Source organism: Sorex araneus, chromosome 1 (genome assembly GCF_027595985.1).
Source record: "Sorex araneus isolate mSorAra2 chromosome 1, mSorAra2.pri, whole genome shotgun sequence".
Lineage (NCBI taxonomy): Eukaryota > Metazoa > Chordata > Mammalia > Eulipotyphla > Soricidae > Sorex > Sorex araneus.
The window spans coordinates 40,140,574-40,158,366 of record NC_073302.1 but is presented as its reverse complement, the minus strand read 5'-3'; the positions used below and the strand labels follow the sequence as shown (position 1 = coordinate 40,158,366).

General features: G+C 51.9%; 1 protein-coding gene across 10 annotated transcripts in view; it reads right to left on the bottom strand.

Moving 5' to 3' along the window:
- Positions 1-44: 44 nt before the first annotated feature.
- The window catches only part of FAM219A (family with sequence similarity 219 member A), a 52,103-nt gene continuing 34,354 nt past the window's right edge, over positions 45-17,793 (bottom strand). For 4 of the 10 annotated variants that reach the window (XM_055124013.1, XM_055124016.1, XM_055124018.1 and 1 more), the window contains 5 exons: positions 7,632-7,680; positions 4,360-4,462; positions 4,029-4,109; positions 2,956-3,010; positions 45-2,636 (listed from right to left, as the gene is read on the bottom strand). In XM_055124013.1, the coding sequence (XP_054979988.1) occupies positions 2,478-2,636; positions 2,956-3,010; positions 4,029-4,109; positions 4,360-4,462; positions 7,632-7,680 (447 nt within the window). In that variant the 3' untranslated portion in view covers positions 45-2,477. Of the gene's footprint in view, positions 2,637-2,955; positions 3,011-4,028; positions 4,110-4,359; positions 4,463-7,580; positions 7,681-17,793 lie in introns of all 10 variants that reach the window. The other 6 variants (XM_055124009.1, XM_055124011.1, XM_055124012.1 and 3 more) reach the window with 3 other exon arrangements.

Sequence of the window (17,793 nt, the reverse complement as noted above, 5' to 3'; positions counted from 1 at the left end):
ACCCTCCCCTTTGTCCACACCCAGGTAAGGGAGCAGAGGCTGGCTTTGTTTGATGCTTTTTAATATCATTATTTGTGTTACACGATACACAACCAAGGATGATGATCAATACTGCGATGGAAAATGTTAAAAAAAAATATTTTACACGGCTCATGTCTTCCACACACCTTTCTGGAAATAAATTAGTGAGCGCGGAGAAACCTGGCTGGGTGGCAGCCGGAGCTGGGGGTAGGGGGAGTGTTAAGGCAGTATCTACAAGGGCGAAGGATGGCGAGGGGGCAAGCTAAGGCCTCGGTTCCTCCCCTCCGAGCTCCCGGGCCAGGCTGAAGGGATCACGCCCTCTCCTAGACCCAGAAGTTCCAGCTACCAGCTTCATCCCTCGCTCCACACTTGCATTCTGCCTTGTTGGAAGCCCTCAGCTGTCAGGGCACTAGGAGTATCCTGCGGGGTGTTGAAGTGGGGGTGGGGCGGGGCGTGTTCCCCTGGCTCTCGGTCCAGAGAGGTGGAGTAGTGGGCCAGATTCTACACAGCAGGCCAGCAGCACATCATCCAGAGTCTAACTGAGCCCTGTCTGGAAAAGAGGGGAGGACCCACCCATACTCTCAAGGGCTGGCATTTGTGGGGTGATGGCAATAGTGGGAGCTTTGCTCCGGGGCACAGGGGCTGGGAGAGGGGTCTTCAGAATGGTCCTTGCCTTCTCACTGGTATTTTGGCATCATCTAAGCCTGCACCGGAGGAGGAGGTGTGGATGGCAGGTGCTGAAGGGGGGGAGAGATGCACCCCAATCCTTTGGCGTTGGAGCCCCCCAGGTGTGACTGGGGAGAAGGGCTCTCCTTCCCAAGCCAGCAGCCTTGACTTGCCTCTCCCTCATGGCTCCAGCACCCCTGTTCCCGTTGGGGATCGGGGGGTTGGCCCGCATGCAGGAGCGGACCCCCGCTCTGGGAGAATGGGGGTGTTGGTGGGGTAGACCTGAGTGGTCTGAGGCTTCCCTTTAACTCTGCTTTGGGGACAGTCCCAGGGGAGGACCTTGGCCACTGTGTCTCTCCAGACCTTCATCCTTAGCTTTGGGCAGGCGCCCTCGCCCCAGGCGGCAACAGCAGCATCTACTTCCTGATATCCAGGCACCCCTGAGCAGCTTACACCCACCAGGTAGCCCCCCAGCACACATTCACACAGACCCTCTCCCCCCCCCGGCATGGGCAGACCCATGTCCCCATCCCCTTCTCTCGCCTGCCCACAGAGGCCTTCTCGGGAAGCCGCCCTCGCATTCTCAGACACCCAGATGCGGCCCTGGACACCTCTCCAGACGGTCCTGAGAGGACCCTCCTCCAGGCAGGAAAGGGCTTTCGTTTCAGCCGCGGTTCGTCCTGTGGTCCTGCGCACTGAAGCCTCAGGAAGGCCAGCAGCTTGCCGGGAGAGCTCAGAGCTGGGGGCCAGAGCCCACACGGTCCACAAAATGCCTCAGCATTTCCCTGCCATGGCCACCGACACCTACAGTCCAAGTGGGCAGCTGGTGGACACGGCACACAGACCCGGGCCCCAGAGGCCAGGGACACAGCCACCCTCAGCCCGCTCTCCCTGCCTGCCCGGGCAGCAGCTGCGTGTTCCCGGGCCTGCCTCCCGGAACAGGCTGACTCACACTGGACCCTTGAGGTAAGCCTCACCTTCCGCTTCCAGCCTGGGACTGGGACCCCCGAACAGAGGCTGCTGTGGGGAGGAGGGGATGATGGCTGCGTGACAGAGGCATTTGCCGAAGGGGCCGGTGTGGATAAGATGGCACGACCTCAAACTCTGACAGTCACTAAAGCCCACCTTTCCTGCCCCTTCAGCCCGAGCCAGGAAGAGGGCAAACAGGGCAAAGAGGAGGAAGGAGGCAGTGAGGGGGTCGGGGTCGGGTGTTCAGTGTCCAGCTGGGCAGCTTGGCAGGTCTTCCCATTTGTAGCCAAGGGGAAAACAGTGTCCGCCAGGGGTGTAGAGCCAGGGGTTAAAGGTGCTGGCCCTGAACCCACTGACCCTCGTCTTTCTCCCTCCCAGCCCCCCAACCCTTTGCTCGTTAGGCTGTGGATACGAGGGTTCATGGCTTTGCTGGGGTGGGGCCAAGCCCCTGGCTTTGTGATCCCTCCCCCCACTCTTTGTACACCGCCCCCTCCCCCAGCCCACCCCTGGACCTCAGCTATGGGGAGAGGAGGGCGCTGGGCGAGGTCTGCTCTCCCCGCAGGTTAACTGAACCAACAGCCCCCCCACCCCCCTACCCCGGGTGGAGAGAGACCCGCTCTGGGTTTCTCCGGCTCCATGGACACACAGAGGTACATGTCCTACCATAGGAGGAAGCAATGACTGGTACGAGGTTGGCGGCTGTTTGGGGATGTGGGGGCCGGGGGGCAGGCGGATGAGCGGCGGGGAGGGCTCTCTGCCCCTTGCCCCATCCAAACCCGGCCCACGGGCCCTGCCCCGCTCGGCCGCGGGGACCCCGCCCGCTACTGAATGTGGCAGGCGGTGGAGGACGTGGCCTGGCAGCACATGCAAGTGGGGTTCACGGACTTGGGGGGGATGAGGTCCAGGTCCTCGTCGTCGGGGATCTCGTCTAACCGGTAGCCGTCCTTCAGCAGCTGGATGTTCAGATCTTGGTTGATCTGCTGTAGACAAAGGGCAGGGAGGTCGGTCTCGGGGGCATCAGGGAGACCTCCCCCCGCCAGCTGGGCTGACATCTCCCCGGAACCTCAGGCTTCCACCCTACCCAGGCCCCGCCTCGCTGGAGACCCCACTTGGGCTAAATGAGGCAACTTCTGCCTAAAGTATCCATGTCTTTCCCGGGTGAGCCCAACCCGTGGTCTAGTGGCCACGCCCCCTCCACGCCCACCCGCCCAAGGCCCCGCCCCCCAGCAGCCCGCCAGGCTCTGCCTGGACCTGGTCCCTCCAGGATGCGTCTAAGGCAGGGACGGGTAGGGGCCTCACCTCCGCGGAGGAGTAGCCAGAGGAGGAGTATCTGGACATGTCAAAGTCATCATCGCTGGCCATGGAGAGAGAAGACAGGGAGGGGAGTGATTGCTGGAAGTGAAGTAGAAAAACTGCCAGCACCCTCATCCCCCCAGATCAGTCAAACCGCTCCCACAGTGCCACACAACCCATGCTCGATACAAAGCACGCTTGCAGTGTAAAGGGGGCATTTGCCTCGTATGCGGCTGACCCAGATTGGATTCCAGGCATGCCTCAGAACCCTGCCAGGAGTGATCCCTGAGCACAGAGCACCTGAGCACCACCAGGTGTGGCCCCAAAACACACTAAAAAATTAAATAAAAATAAGAATCGCTTGCTGTGCAAATGCAGTCCTGAGAGTCTCTTGATCCACCTTTCTAAATCACCACCCCTTTGGGTTTTAGAAGGGTCAGTGAGGGGGGAGCCAGAGGACATTCCCCAGAGCCTGAGACACAGGAGGGGGTAAAATTGCCTCTCAACTACTTCTCTTCTTCTTTTTTTCTGAGCAACACTGGGCTGACGCTGGGGATTGAGCCCGGGTCAGCAGCGTGCAAGGCAAGTGCCTGACCCACTATTTCTTCTCTCAAGTCTCTCAACTTCTCAATTTTCTTCTAAATAGAGCTGCTACTCCCTTCTCTCCCATACACTCCCTTCCCCCACTTTTTTTCCTTGACTCAAATGACCCTGATTTATTGCACTGTCCCAAAGTCCAGGTCTAGCTAGGCAAGTTTCAAGAGGGGGGACGGGGGCCTCGCAGGGGGCAGGGGTAGAGGCAGGGCTTAGAGCATCACAACTGCTGTCCAGAGACAGCTCGGGACCCATTTTAGGGGACTGTCACTGACAGCAGCAGACTGTACCCATCCCCCATTTCTCTCTCCATCCTCCCTCACCTCCAGGTAAAACGTTCCTTGGGAATTTGCCCTTGGCTAGCTGCTGGCTGTCTTCGGAATGCCCCTATCCTGACAATCTAGTGGGCGAGGGCTTGTCCATCCATTTGTGTGTTCTGAGGGTTCCCAGGGCCCGCCTGGCTGTCCCACAGTCCCCATACACACCTGTCCGTATCCAGGGCCACCAGTGGCTTCTCATCTGGACTCTGATCAAGTGAGGAGTAGCCTTTATTGGGAACGACCAGCCTGGGTGGAGAATGTGGGAGACTGGATTGGCAACTGGACCGCACAAAACTGGCCAGGAACTGAGCTGGGCCCAGTACCCCACTCCTGCTCCCCATGTCCCCCCCCTCAGCCTGTGTCCAGTTGCAGTTCACTCCCTTTCAGAGAGGAGCTGGGCCTGAAGAGGGAGGGAAGGAGAGGGAGGGAGGCTTGGGATGAGCCACCGCTGGCTGGCAGGTGGGTGGGGTCCAGGTGGGATTGCAGGGTCCTGTACCTTGTCCGGGCCATGACGTTGTTCTTCTTGGGTTGCTGGTTGACGGGGCTTCCCATGCTGCCGTTCTTCAGGGAGCCCTTCCGGGCTAGCTCCCGCTGCTTCTCTGCAGGGGCACAGGGGAAGGAAGCTGTGTCCCACCCTCCGAGCCCCTTACTTTCCGCTCCAGGCAGCCTGGGCCGGGCTTCCACTGGGAAATCCTTTCCCTCTCTAGAAACTGGGGCAGGGAATCTCAACTCTCTCCTCCGCTTGGTGGAGGCAGCAGTGGGCTGTGCCCAGCCGGAGGCACTCGGGCCGGTGAGGGGCAGAAGGAGCTGAGTGTGTGTCAGGGAGGACTGGACTGGAGGGACAGAGCAGCTAGTCAGGGTTTCCTGCAGGCGCTGCCTGGGGCTGGAGGGACGAGGAACTCTAGGACGGTGTCTAACCAAGTGCACTCATGTGAGCCCAGGAGATCAGGCCGGACAAGAAGGATGCGTTTCTTCAGCAAACTGCCTCACTAGCGATGTCGCGGGTCCCACGTGGAGGGGTAGGGACTTCCTTGGAGAGCAAGTCAGAGCCTGAAACTCTCAAATTCCAGGCAGAAGAATTGGGGACTGATGACAGGCAGGAAGGAAGAACCAGTGAAGGTTGTAGATGGGAGGGAAATAGAATGAGGCTCAGGGGGTAGAGGGCGGGAAGCTGGGGAACCCTCTGCCAACCTCTCAGTTCTCTGAGGCTCCAGAACCTGTCAGGCCCACGGGTCTGGGGGACTGGGCCATCAGAGGATCCGCTGTTCAGTGCGTGGCTCTGTCACCAGCAGCCAGGAGTGGAGGAAGCTGCATGCTCTTTCCTAACTGTCACCAGTACAGACCAGGTGCAGAGGAAAAGATTATTAGGTGGAAAGGGGTGTTAGGAGAAAGGAAGGACATCTCTAGCGACTGTGATACTGGGATTTCCCCTGACCTCCAGGTCCCTTATCTTTCTTCTCTGTTCATCAGACTGTGGGGAAGGGAGTGGGGGGAGGGGGGAATAGTCCATTCTCTTTCCAGTCTGGAGGCAGTTGCTATTACAACTCTAGGCCTCTAGGGGGTGCCCTCTGCCTTAAAGTTCCCAGTGGTGATTTTCTTGTCTGTAACTGAGACATGGGGGTGAATTCTCCTTGAGGAGCTTTGGTGGTACAATAACGGGGACGCAAAATGTTATTTTGTTTTGCTTTTTTGGTATACACACAGAGCTGTGCTCAGGGCTTATTCCTGGCTCTGTGCTCAGGGATCACTTCTGGTGGGACTCCAGGGACCATATGTGGTGGTTAGGATGAAATCTGGGTTGACCGCACCATATTATTGTCCTGACCCTTAAATGCTATTTTAAAAACCTTATTAAACTTTCTGAAACAACAACAAGAAAATTGCAAAGAATACACTGGCAAACCCAAACTATGAACTACTATGCAACCATTTAAAAGACTGAAGTCAGACTGAAGCGATTGCACAGGGGTTGAAGCATTTGCCATGCACTCTGTCACTGCACATGGACCCCCCCCCCCCAGCACTGCCAGAAATGACCCTTGAGCACAGCTGGATGTGGTCCAACCTCCTCCCTCTTAAGATAAAATAAAAGATTAAAGCCAGGGTCCCAGAGCTTGCTCAGACGGATAGGGCACATAATTTGCAGGCAGGCGGCCCAGGCTATATACTTTGCATCTCATGGTCCTTTGAGCACCACTGGAAGTGTCCCCTGTGCACAAAGCCAGGAGTAGCCCCTGAACACCACTAGGTGTAGGAAAAACCAAAAACCCAAACAAAACAAAAACCAAACAACATACAAACCCCCCCCAGTTCCCCCCAAAAATAGAGTAAAAGAATGAAGTCGTTCTTATTACTCTAAGTACAAAGTAAAAATGAGTTTCAGAAAAATGTGATCAAAATGATAGCACTTAGGCGAAAATACAAAATAAAACTGGGAACATTGAAAGAGGTTGGAATGATGGTCTCTAGGGAGGAGAATGTGATGAGGGAGGGGAAAGAACTCATACTTGTTAAGATACTTCTATGGTTAAATTCAACAGTAATGATGGGTTCCATCCCTGGCTCCATGCACACAAAATTAAACCATAATGAACAAATAAAACTGGCTGCAATGGGAATCTGATGTCCTAGGAAGATGAACCAAGTCCAAGGAGCGAACTGTCCTTTCCTTTAGAAAAATAGCCTGAGGGGCTCCCGGGATGAGTCTGGCAGGAGAAAGTGAAGTTTAAAAAAAAAGAAGAAAAGAAAAAAGCGAAGAGAAAAGAAAGCAGAAAAGAAGAACAGGACTCTGGGAAGATGAGGTGGCAGAGGGCGACGGGAAAGGGCCCTGAGGACAGAGAAGATCCCTTATTTGGCAGGTGGAGCGCCTGAGAGAAAAGACAGACCACGGGGCGGCAGGGGTGCTGAAGTGGAGGCGGAGAGCTTTTGTTTCACTGTAATCTCTTTCCTGTGCAAGCTGTGTTGTAATGTCTCCCCAAGAAACCGGTTTTGGAAAGTGTGTTACAGAGAAGTCTTGAGTGAGTGAAGCTGTGGTCCCTGGAGGGACGGGGGGGGGGGGGGGGGGCAGGATTTGGTACAAGGAGGAGTGGCAGGGGTGGAGGGTGCGAGAACATTTGTAGGAACTAGGGGATGAAAGTTGAGAGCCGAGTGACTTCAGAGGAGCAGGCTGCAATCTTAGATGACTTTGGAGTGGCCAAGAGAGTGAACACCCAAGAGAAAGGTCACCCTAGAGAGAGATGTGGTTTTCCTAAGAAACCAAAGGGGGGGGGGCTCCCTCAGACAGAGCCGAACTGGGCCCTAAGATATCCAGGTGGGCTGAGGAAGGAGCGGGGAGATGGACTGAGCTTCTAGGCTTCAGGACCCTCCTTTCTTCCATCCCTCAGGGCAGCCAATACCCCGTCTATAAATAAGAAAGCTTCTTCTCAGCCTGCTCCAATGTGTGACAAGTCGTCCCACCCTCTCTCTGCAGTTCGGTGCATGCTTTTACCCCTAAAATTAATCCCTGGAAGACCTGGCCTCAGAGCTGCCCCCGAGACTGCCGGGCACTGCCCTGGCCAGGCGGGAGATGCGGGCTGGGCATTTGCAGTGATGGTGGCCTTGAGTCTCAGAATGGTCTAGTCTGAGAACTGGCTGTGTGGTGGCCTCTCCTTGCCAGAGCTCGCCCGGGTTACCTCGTCTACTCCCCACATCTCCCTCACCGCCCCCAGACACACTCACCCAGCTTCATTTGGAGCGGGGATGGTTTGTAATTCATGGCTACTGACTCACCCTCCCGGGCGTCACAGTCTCCGTCGGAGATGGAGGCGGCAGCTGGGTCCTGGGGGGATAAAGCAGAGAGAACCAGAGTTGTTGAGAAGCAAGTACGGGGCGCTGCTCTCAGCCTGGAAGCTGGCCTTCCTGCCTCTCTGGTGAGCTTTGTGTGTGTGTGTGTGTGTGTGTGTGTGTGTGTGTGTGTGTGTTTGGAGGGGGGGAAGTAGGGGGTGCAGTGGGCAGCAGACAAAGAATTCTGGGAATAGGGATAAACCCATCAATCATGACCGAAGAGCCAAGGACCTAGCCCTAGCCACCTGGATTTGTCTTCAAGGTCCTGTGTGATCCAGCCTCCTCCAGAAAGTCCACTACGATCCCTTCGACCCCCAGGACAACCTCCAGTCTCCTAAACTGGTGACCCTGCTCCTTAGCGCCCTTCCTGTGCGCTGCTCTGGAAAGGTCTATCTAGCATCCTGTGACACTCTGGATGAAGGTCAGCACCAGTGCGCCTGAGACAGGCCACCTTCCCCTGTTAGTTCTATTCCCTGACAGGTCCCTTGACAGGACCCAGGGAACTGACTAGCTAGGCCAAGTTCCAAGGTGGCAGCCACTGGGCTGTATTGAGTTCTGACGAGGCGTTCTCCATTTGCAGCACGGAGCCAGCAAATCCTATGCTTCTCTGAGTGCCGATGTGGGGCCTGAGTCCACGAGTGACAAGCCAGGTACGTTCTGGGGGAGTACCCAAGCCGCCCATGTCGGGGTCCGCCTCGGTCAGTGGTCAGTATAAGGGTTGCGGATTGCAGAGGGGATCGAATTGTGCTTATTCTGCCTCTAGGGGTGCCAAGCGCAGAGACAGAACATTCTAGAACTGCCCCAGTGTGTCTAGCTTGGGGATCTAAGTGTCTGCTGGTAACTGCACAAGAGAGGGACTGTAACTACTAGAGAAGCTTCTATTTAATTTATTGATTGGGGGGGGTGCTTATCCAGCATTGCTCAGGACTTATTTCTGATTCTGTGCTTCAGGAATCACTCCTGGTGGGCTCAGGACCACATAAGATACTGGGGATCAAACCTGGGTTGGTCGCATACATGGCAAATGCCCGGCCTACTGTCCTAGTGCTCCGGCCCAGTTTCTATTCCCTTTAGAAGGAGGTACTGGGAATAAAAATAAGTTTGTCACTAAGGGGGACAGGGAGAAAGTCTCGGAAGTTTGGTCTTGTCTATGTGTCTCCCAACCCTTCCAGGGTGTGAGGCCCTGGGGAGGCTGTGTGGCCGTGCTGAGGTGATGTTTGAGTTCCTCAGGGCAGAGCCTGGGTCTCCTTCCTCTACTCAGACCTGACCGTCAGCCAGGGTTGAGGAGGAGGAGGGGCAGGGGGCTCTGGAAAGATCGATGCTGCAGCACCCACATCTCAGACCACTTCCAGTGCCACAGACCACTCCAGACCTCCCTCCTCTGCCCCGCCGGAGATACTCCTTATGACACTGTCTGTCCCCACGTGGCCTCGGAGAAGCAGGCTGCCGAGGCCTCTCTGAGGTCACAACCGTCTCCCAGGTGCCATCTGAAGAGGGGGCTCGCTTTCCCCCACAGGCCCCAGGGAGACTCATTCCCTGAGCAGTCCAGGGCAGGCGTCTCACAGGCTCAGTCCCATAAATGTGCCGGGGGGACCCTGCTGGGAACATCTCTTCAGCACGTTCCTTGACCGTTGACGGCATTTTCACATGTCCCGAATCCCAACCCATCTGGAAGTGGTTTCCTTCCGATCCTCGGGACATTGTGCTCCTGGGCTCATTTCACCTCTTTGACCATCATTTCTGTCTCGCCCTCAGCTCTCTTTTGTATCTGTGGGGAACGCCCGATGTCTCTGAGAGTTCAGATGAGCATTTTCCCACCGTGGACACACGTGTGGCCTTGTAAGCTCACGCCTGCTCTGTGACCCTCCACCTGTCCCGGGATGGTGTGGGCTCACTGTCCTTTCCCCATGCTGGACTCTGGAGGCAGGAGCTGCAGCCCTGGGGGCAATCCTTTCTCTCCCGAGCTCAGGTGCCTCTGTTGGAGCTGCTTCCTCTCCAGAACCTTGTGGTGTGGTGTTGGGAAGTTGTGGGGCAACTCTGGCCACAGGGATCCACACAGATCCACACAGGGCAGGCCCTGTTGGCATTTGACCCCTGAAACTGCCTATCCCTTTGGGTAGGGAGCCAAGGTGCAAAGCGCTAGGCTGAGAGGTCCCACGCGGAGCCCCCCTACTCAGCATCGCCCCTGTCACTTAAGTCCTGCCTCAGAGACAAGAACAAAGATCTCTGGCACGGTGCCTGCAAACACAAGCCCTCGCTGTGGCCTTTCTGCATGTCTTTCCTGAGAAACACAGCCAAGGCACCGAGACCAGCACATGGAAATGTAATCAGGGAGATTAAATGTGAAATAGTCACGAGTATAAGTATCAGAGAGGAATCCGGGCAGAAGGAAGCGTCTGGCTCCAAGAAATCAGGGAGAATTTAAAATGCCCCCAAGGACATCTGACAGGAGTTAGCTAGATCCGGGAACCAGAGTGGGGATTAGCAAGATTATTAATAAACACTCAGCAGAGACAAACAGTGAAATGCATCTCTAACAGCAACCCGGGTTTCTGCAACCCTTCAAACAAATTCTCCAAAGACTGCAGTGATGATTAATAGCCCAGTCACACTGTTTCTGGGACAGGATATATAGGCTAATGGCTATAGTGTAAAGCCAATATAACTAGAAGAAGACAGAAAGTACAAAGAGAATCCTGGTTCAGTGGGCTTTCATGAAGCTGCATTGCTTAGCTCTGTGCCCTGGGTGAGGCTGAGGGCGAGACAGAAGCAACAGGGTGCGTGTGTGTGCACGGGGAGTTACAGGGCTCTTTCCCGTACTGACCCACTTTCATCTCATTTATATATTAGCTTTCCCATGAAATTTCGGTTTGAAATGTTGGAGTAAGGATTGCTCCTTAAAAAACAAACAAGCAAGGGTAAGGTTCATTTGTTTAATCAATCTGAATTTTGAAAAAAATATCTTACTGGTCCAGGGAGGTAGCACAAAGGGATGAAGCACATGGTTTATGTGTTAGGGCCTGGGTTCAATCCCTGGCATCACATGTCCGCCCCCAAGTTCTCCCAGGAATGACCCCCAACCATTGAGCCTAGAATAGTCCCTTGAGCACCCCCTGATAGCCCCCAAACTAAATAAATGGTTTATTAGGAAAATTATTACATTTAAAAGCAAAAAGACACATAGATGAAAGAGAAAATATAGTGGAATATTCTATCTACTATCGATTGCTATCACTGTATCACTGTCATCCCGTTGTTCATCGATTTGCTCGAGCGGGCTCCAGTAACGTCTCCATTTGTTCCTGTCATGTGCTAATGTAACCTAATGGCATATTGGGGGCTCTTTCAGGATCAGGAGAATGAGGACCGTCATTGTTACTATTTTTGGCATATTGCGTATGCCACGGGTAGCTTACCAGGTTCTGCTGTGTGGGCGGGATACTCTCGGTAGCTTGCTGGGCTCTCCGAGAGGGACAGAGGCTTTTGGGGCGACCTCTAATAACCTTTACAGGTATTCCTAGTCTACTCAATGTAAGCTTTTGGTCAACTGGCATGTTGTAATGATCTGCACACTGACAAACAAGCACCTGCCTGCGTCTCTGGGCAGCACCTGGGACATCTGCAGCCTCAGGTTGATCTTCTTGAGGTTGATGGAGTGTGCCTGGAGGTTATTGAGTAGCTGGCAGAGCAGGACCCTATTGCAGAGGGTCTGTGCCAGGTCGAACACCTATGCCAAGTCCCGGTCACCCAGTGGTTGCCTGATAGCACCCCACAATGGATGAGCCACTGCGCGCACTGCTGCCAAGGTTCTATGTCCAATGGTGCTTTGACTTGGCCCCATTTCTCTGTGCCCTGCCAATGCCATTCTGTTCGAATCTTGCCAAAGAGCCAGCAATGTCCATCAGGAATCCCGAGTAGAGTTCCCGCAGGGATCACCTGTAGAGTTCCATGCCTGGCATGCTGAGCCGTGCATTGTCTAAGGCAAGATGGTGAGCTGGGTTTGGGAGAGTGGAGGGGTTTGGGCAGTGTCGGCGTCATCTTGCCTCCAATCAAATATGGTGTGGCAATTATGGAAAATGAGTAGGGAGTGTCTTATGATGTGTCACGCGGTCGTTTTTGCAGCTGCGTGGTTTAGGAATATGTTCACTCATACGTGAAGCTCAGCCCGAGTGAGTGGAAAGTGGCCTGGAGCGTGGCGGTGGTTGGGTTGTGGAGGTCGGCTGCTGGGGCTGGGTCCCTAGGGGCAAGAAGGGCTCTCACCCATCCCCCTCTGGGGCACTCAGTGAAAACAGCCTGGTGCAGAGTCCAGTGGCATGGTTATGGGGGGCCTCATTTTATGCCCCCTTCTAGGAGAAGCAGCCGTTAAGTTCTGGACAGTGGCCAATGAGGAGATTATCTCCTCATCAATTGAGACAATCTCCTCATCTACTGCTATATTAAAGAGAAAGTATAGTAAAATCCCAGATTCCTATCACCAACTTCAACAAATATCAACTTATCAACCCATCCTTAAGATCCTGCCTCTTGCTTTATTAGTTGTGTGACTTGGGCTTCATTCCTCTGTAAATGGGACTCACTTGTTAGAAGATAAGGTAGGTTTATATTTTTAAGCCCTTATGGTACACACGGAGCACTACATAGCACACACTGTGTACATTCAATATAGTAAATACATTAAACTATATAGTATAGATGAAGCACTATGTAGTATAAACTGAGCCTTACATAGCATATACTGAACACAAGTATAGTATATACAAGCACTGCATAGTATATACTAAGTGCTATACAGCATATACTCAGCACTTAGTTTAACACACAGGAGCACTATGGGGTATATACTCTCAGCACTCAGTATCATCTACATCGAGTGCCATGTCCAAGCTCCCATGCAATGGTTAGTAGTGCAGGCTTGGTGAGGCCCACGCAGCCAGGTGTGCCCTGACAATAACTGAATGGCTCATAGTTGTGGTCCTGGTATCACAGTGGGGGAGATACCTGTGGGCTAGGGGTCTCTCCACAGGATAAGGAGGGATCAGGGGGCATTATGCCTCCTTTCCCTTCCCCTGTACTGTGCTGCAGGCTCCTCACTTATTAATGACAAATAGAGACTAGGTCCATTTTCAGGGAACCCCTTAGGAATTATCAGTAAAGATAAGAAGAGACATGAAAAGTAAATGGAAAGGGATAATAGGGGGATGGGGGTGACGTGGTCAGAGGAAAGGTCACAGAGAAAGACACTTGAGATTGGAAACCATGAGTTCACCCGTTAATTCAGAGGCAGGAGGAAGGAGATTCTAAGACACGTGTGAAGGCTCACAAGCAGGTACTCACATAGCATGTCAAGGAGAAGCTGGTATTCTGCCATGCTTGAAACCAAGCAGTGTGGTGAAAGGAAATGAAGTCAGGGATCAGGAAGGCTCAGACCATGGTGAAAGAGGGGCTGTGATTTCATCTTTTTTGTGTTTGTGTGTTTCCACCCCCAAACCTTACTCAGGGGGACCAGGGTCATTCTTGGTCAACTGAGACAGTGTTCAATGCTACTGCCAGAGGATGTGGTGCTGCTCAGGCCCTGCAGTGTTGAGAGGGGGGTGCTCCAGGACCACCTTAGCAGTGCTTAGAGGCCTCCAGGGCCATGCCTGGCAGTGCTGGGGGCCATGTCGTGCCAGGGATCAAAGCAGGATCGGCTGCATGCAAAGCATATGCCTTAGCTCCTGTACTATTACCTCTGGTTCCTAATTTTATTCTTTATTCAGAAGATGATGGGGAGACAATAAAGCCATAGCAGGGAAGTAACAGGATCATATATGAGACAGAGAGGGCCCCTCTGGTCATGCGGCAGCTGGATGGGACGGGACTAAGAACCATCAGTTGGAAAGAAGTACAGCAGTGCTCGCCAGGAAGGACAGGGGCCAGAACTAGGCAGAGGCTGAAGGAGAGGAATGAGAATGTCAGGAAGGTGAGGTTAGCAGTATTTAGAGGTAAAAATGTCAGAGGCCAGATATTCCTCCCCCCCAAATCTGGAGTAATGGGGTATTCCTTGCTAAGACAGTGCAGGAAAGACAGCGACAATGTCAGGAGTCAGATGTGGGCAGTGTGGAACATGTTGAGTTTTGAAGTGCCTTTTAGGGACCCAGATGGCATTAGTAGTTTATGGGGGATTTTAAGGAAAGCAGCCTGACTGTAATAGAAGCTGCAGAGGAGAATAAGTCTCTCTGAAAGAATAAATGGAATCAGATACAGGACCAAGGTTGAAGCCCTGAGGAATACTCAACCTCAGGAAATAAGTGAAAGGAGACTCGTAAAAAATACAATCACGAACCTATGAAAAGATCTATGGCCATTTAAATAGAACCTCAAGAAAGAAATAGTCAACAATGTCAAACAAATTGGTCAAAATGATATAGACATTTAGAAATAAGAAAGTCATATGTGGCCTCAGCTAATATAGTTTTTAGTTAAGGGTAGGAATACGTCCAGATTATAAGGTATTTAAGTGGAAATAAAACATGAGAGGTATAAATCATGAAAGCAGACTAGTTTTTCAAAGAGCCCCCCCCCGAAAAAAAAGATAAAAATGGATGACAGGAAGTTCTGAAGATGAAGAATTTGTTTTAATTCCTCACCCCTTTCTTTTTAGTTTTTGGGCCACACCCTCCTGGTTCTGCACTCAGGAATCTCTTCTGGAGGGATTGGGGGACCATATAGGTTGATGAGGATCAAATCTGGATTGACTCTGTGCAAGGCAAACACCCTACCTGCTGTACTATTTCTCTGGCTCCTGAAGAATATTTGGGGGGGGCACTTACTAAAATGGAAGGGAGGTTAAGATGGGTGAAGTGATTGGAGCAGAAAAGGGGGTAGGAAGGAAGTGGGTGAATAGCAAAGGTTTTGAGGAAAGGGGGATCTTTGGTGGGCGACCTGGAAGATCAGAGGAGCTCCCAGGTAGAAAGAAATCTGCTTGTGGTTGGTGGGATGGTGGGAGCTCTCCGAGGTGCTGAATGAGTTCTCCCGCCTGTGCATGGTGCAGGGTAAAGACTGGTTTCCTTTTATTCTCTACAGGGAAGGTAACGTGTCTTCTTACCTCTAAGCAGCAATTCTCTAGAAGATGGAAACTAAATTGGGCTTGGAATGAAGTAAGAAGAGGTCAAGTGTTTGTGCCAACATTATCTAACCTTTCTTTGCCAAACACACATGAATCTTCCACTAGCTTTAGGAGGGAGTTTGGTGAATACAGCTCTGGGTCATGAAGTGCTAAAGATTATTTCTGGAATAGTCAAACTTTTTTTTTTGGTTTGTGTATTTTGGGGACACATCAATAGAGGCTCAGGGCTTGCTCTTGGCTCTGAGCTCAGGGATAACTCCTGGAGGGTCTCAAGGGACCATATGTGTGGTGCTATGGATCAAATCCCAGTTGGCTGCATTCAAGGCAAGCACTGTCCCACTGTATTATCCCTCCAGCCTCTCTATAAGTCCTATCCTATCCCTACCCAGTTCCCCTATGTGAAGGCAAGAAGCAAGGCAGAGCTAGAGCAGAAGCAGAATCAGGAAGAAAGGTAGTTCTGGTAAAGAAACAGGGAACAGCCTCCCTGAGAATACATACATTCATACATATACATATATATACACATATATATAGGTATCAGTAAGCCAGAGCAAGATAAGACATCATAGACCAACTCTGTTTCTATCACAATTTGGCCAGGGGGCAGCTTCTAGTAGGAACTACCTGTCTATGATTTCTCTGTTCAGGTCTCTGTCATTCCTCCAAAACATCTCTTGTCAGTTGGGGGTAATAAGCATTCATAGATATAACATTTTAGAGGAAGAGTCAGAAAATACAGCTCAGTGTCCATGCAAGGTAGAAATGTGACACTTGCAGTCTGGATGCTCCTTAAACTCTCTACTCCTCTCAAGAGGGTTGTTTATTCCATCTCCTAGGCATTCCATTCCCATGCATTTCTCACTCTGTACCTCAACAGCGAAACCTCTCATCAAAGGGCTCTTACTCTAATGTGTTGGGAAGTGCTGAATCCCATTTGCTAATTGCTGGCAGCTTATTTCCTATCTTCCCTTCTCCAGGATTTCCCCAGGAGTCATCTGCATTTCCTGGCAACTGGTCAAGATTTTGGTGCCTCAGAGATCGTACAACAGGTTGGGTGCTTACCATGCACACGGTAAATCTGGGTTTGATCACTGGCATCTCATATGGTCATCTACAGGGATAATTCTTAGGTGCAGAGCCAGAAGTAAGCCCTCAGCATTACCAGGTGTGGCCCCCAAACAAACAAAGCAAAACAAATTTCTATCCATTGGGAACACATTAAGACCTTAAGGGTCCCACTTAAAGGGTAGAACAAAGACCTTACCTCAGAGGGGCCTACCCAGGTTTGATCCATGGCACCACATAAGGTCCCATGAACCCCACCAGGAGGGACCCCTGAACGCAACACCAGGAGTAAGTCCTGAACACCACCGGGTGTGGCCCAGAAATAAAACACAACAAAAATGAAAATAAAACTAGGAAGATGGACTAAGGGATGAGTCAGGATTCAGGAGTGTGGTCTAAGAGCTAAGAAAGGCTCAGGGCAGGGAGCATCAGATCAGAGAATAGATCTGATGCTCCGAAGAAGCAAACACAAGCCCTTACCTGTTCCCTAGGCTTCAGGCTCTGATTTTATGACTTATTCTATTATTATTTTGGTTTTAGGGCCACCCATGGCAGTGGCCAGGGCTCACTCCTGGCTCTGCACTCAGGGATCACTCCTGGAGGGCCCCCATGCTGGGATCCATCCTGGGTAAGCCGCACACAAGGCAAGTTCCCTACCTGCTGTGCTATCTCTCCGGCCTTAAATGCCTGGTCTTAGATACTATCAAAGACCCTACCTAGAGTTAGGGTTGGGATGGAACTCAGTGAGAAAATGGATGCTTTGCATGTATGAGACCTCCTGATTGGCACGGCGTGGCCCCAGTTTGATCCCCAGCACTACATGGCCCCCTGAGCATCACCAGGCATAGCTCTGGAGGACCCGTCCCCCAGCACAACTAGGGTGACCCTGATGACCCCTGGCAAGGAAGGGCTCAAGCAGTGCTGGGTCCTTGCATCAAACCCTACAGCCCGGAAGCTGAGAATGATCCCTGGGCACTGCTTGAGAGGGTCCCCAAACTAAAGAACTACTAAGAAAAAATGCAAATTGGCATTAGAACACAGTCTACTCTCCATTTTGTTACTGTTTTTGTAACCTTCAGTGTAACGGCTGCATGATACCCATAGGAGATGTGTAATAACTTTTTCTTGGAGGGGGGCTGTGGGGATTAGGCCATATCCACCAGAGCTGGGGGGTTGCTCCTGCAATGCCTGGGGACCAAACAGGGCTTGGCTGCATACAAGAGAGGCAAGTGCCTTAACCACTGTACCTTCTCCCTGGCTCTAACTTATTAACCATTCTTTTTGTTTGTTTGTTTGACATTTAGTTACTTGAAAATTTTCGCTTTTAATTAAAAAAAAAAAGGCTACACTAGGACATATACAGAATGATATCTCTCCTGCACAGTGAGGAAATACCAAGTGACTAAAGGCAACAGAAATTGAGAACTGGTCTTCAGTAGGGAGTTTACCACAGCAGAGGGATGGGAGGCAATGGTGCAGGGAAGCCCACACTCTGGGCGAGGGTGTGGTGTTGGAATGTTTTGTGCACAAAACCTACCATTAACAGTATTATAAACCACGGTATTATAAACAACAGTATTACAAACAGTATTTATTACACAAAACTAGCAGTTTATAAATACCATTATAAAATTTTTAAAAAACTTTTTTTTTAGCCATACTGAGTGGTGCTCAGGGATTACTCCTGGCTCTATGCTCAGGAATAACTCCTGATGGGCTCAGGGTAGGGTTAGGGGTAACATCCTATGGGATGCTGGGGGCCCAACCCAGGTCAGTTGCATGCAAGGCAAGTGCCCTACCCACTGTACTATCTTTCGGGCCCCCCAAATTAAAAAATATATACATTAAAAGAAAATGGCTACACTGAAATTCCCTAAATAAAGCAGAATAGTTCAGTCAAGAAGCATAATTGCTTTTAAGGTCATTAATGCATCTCGC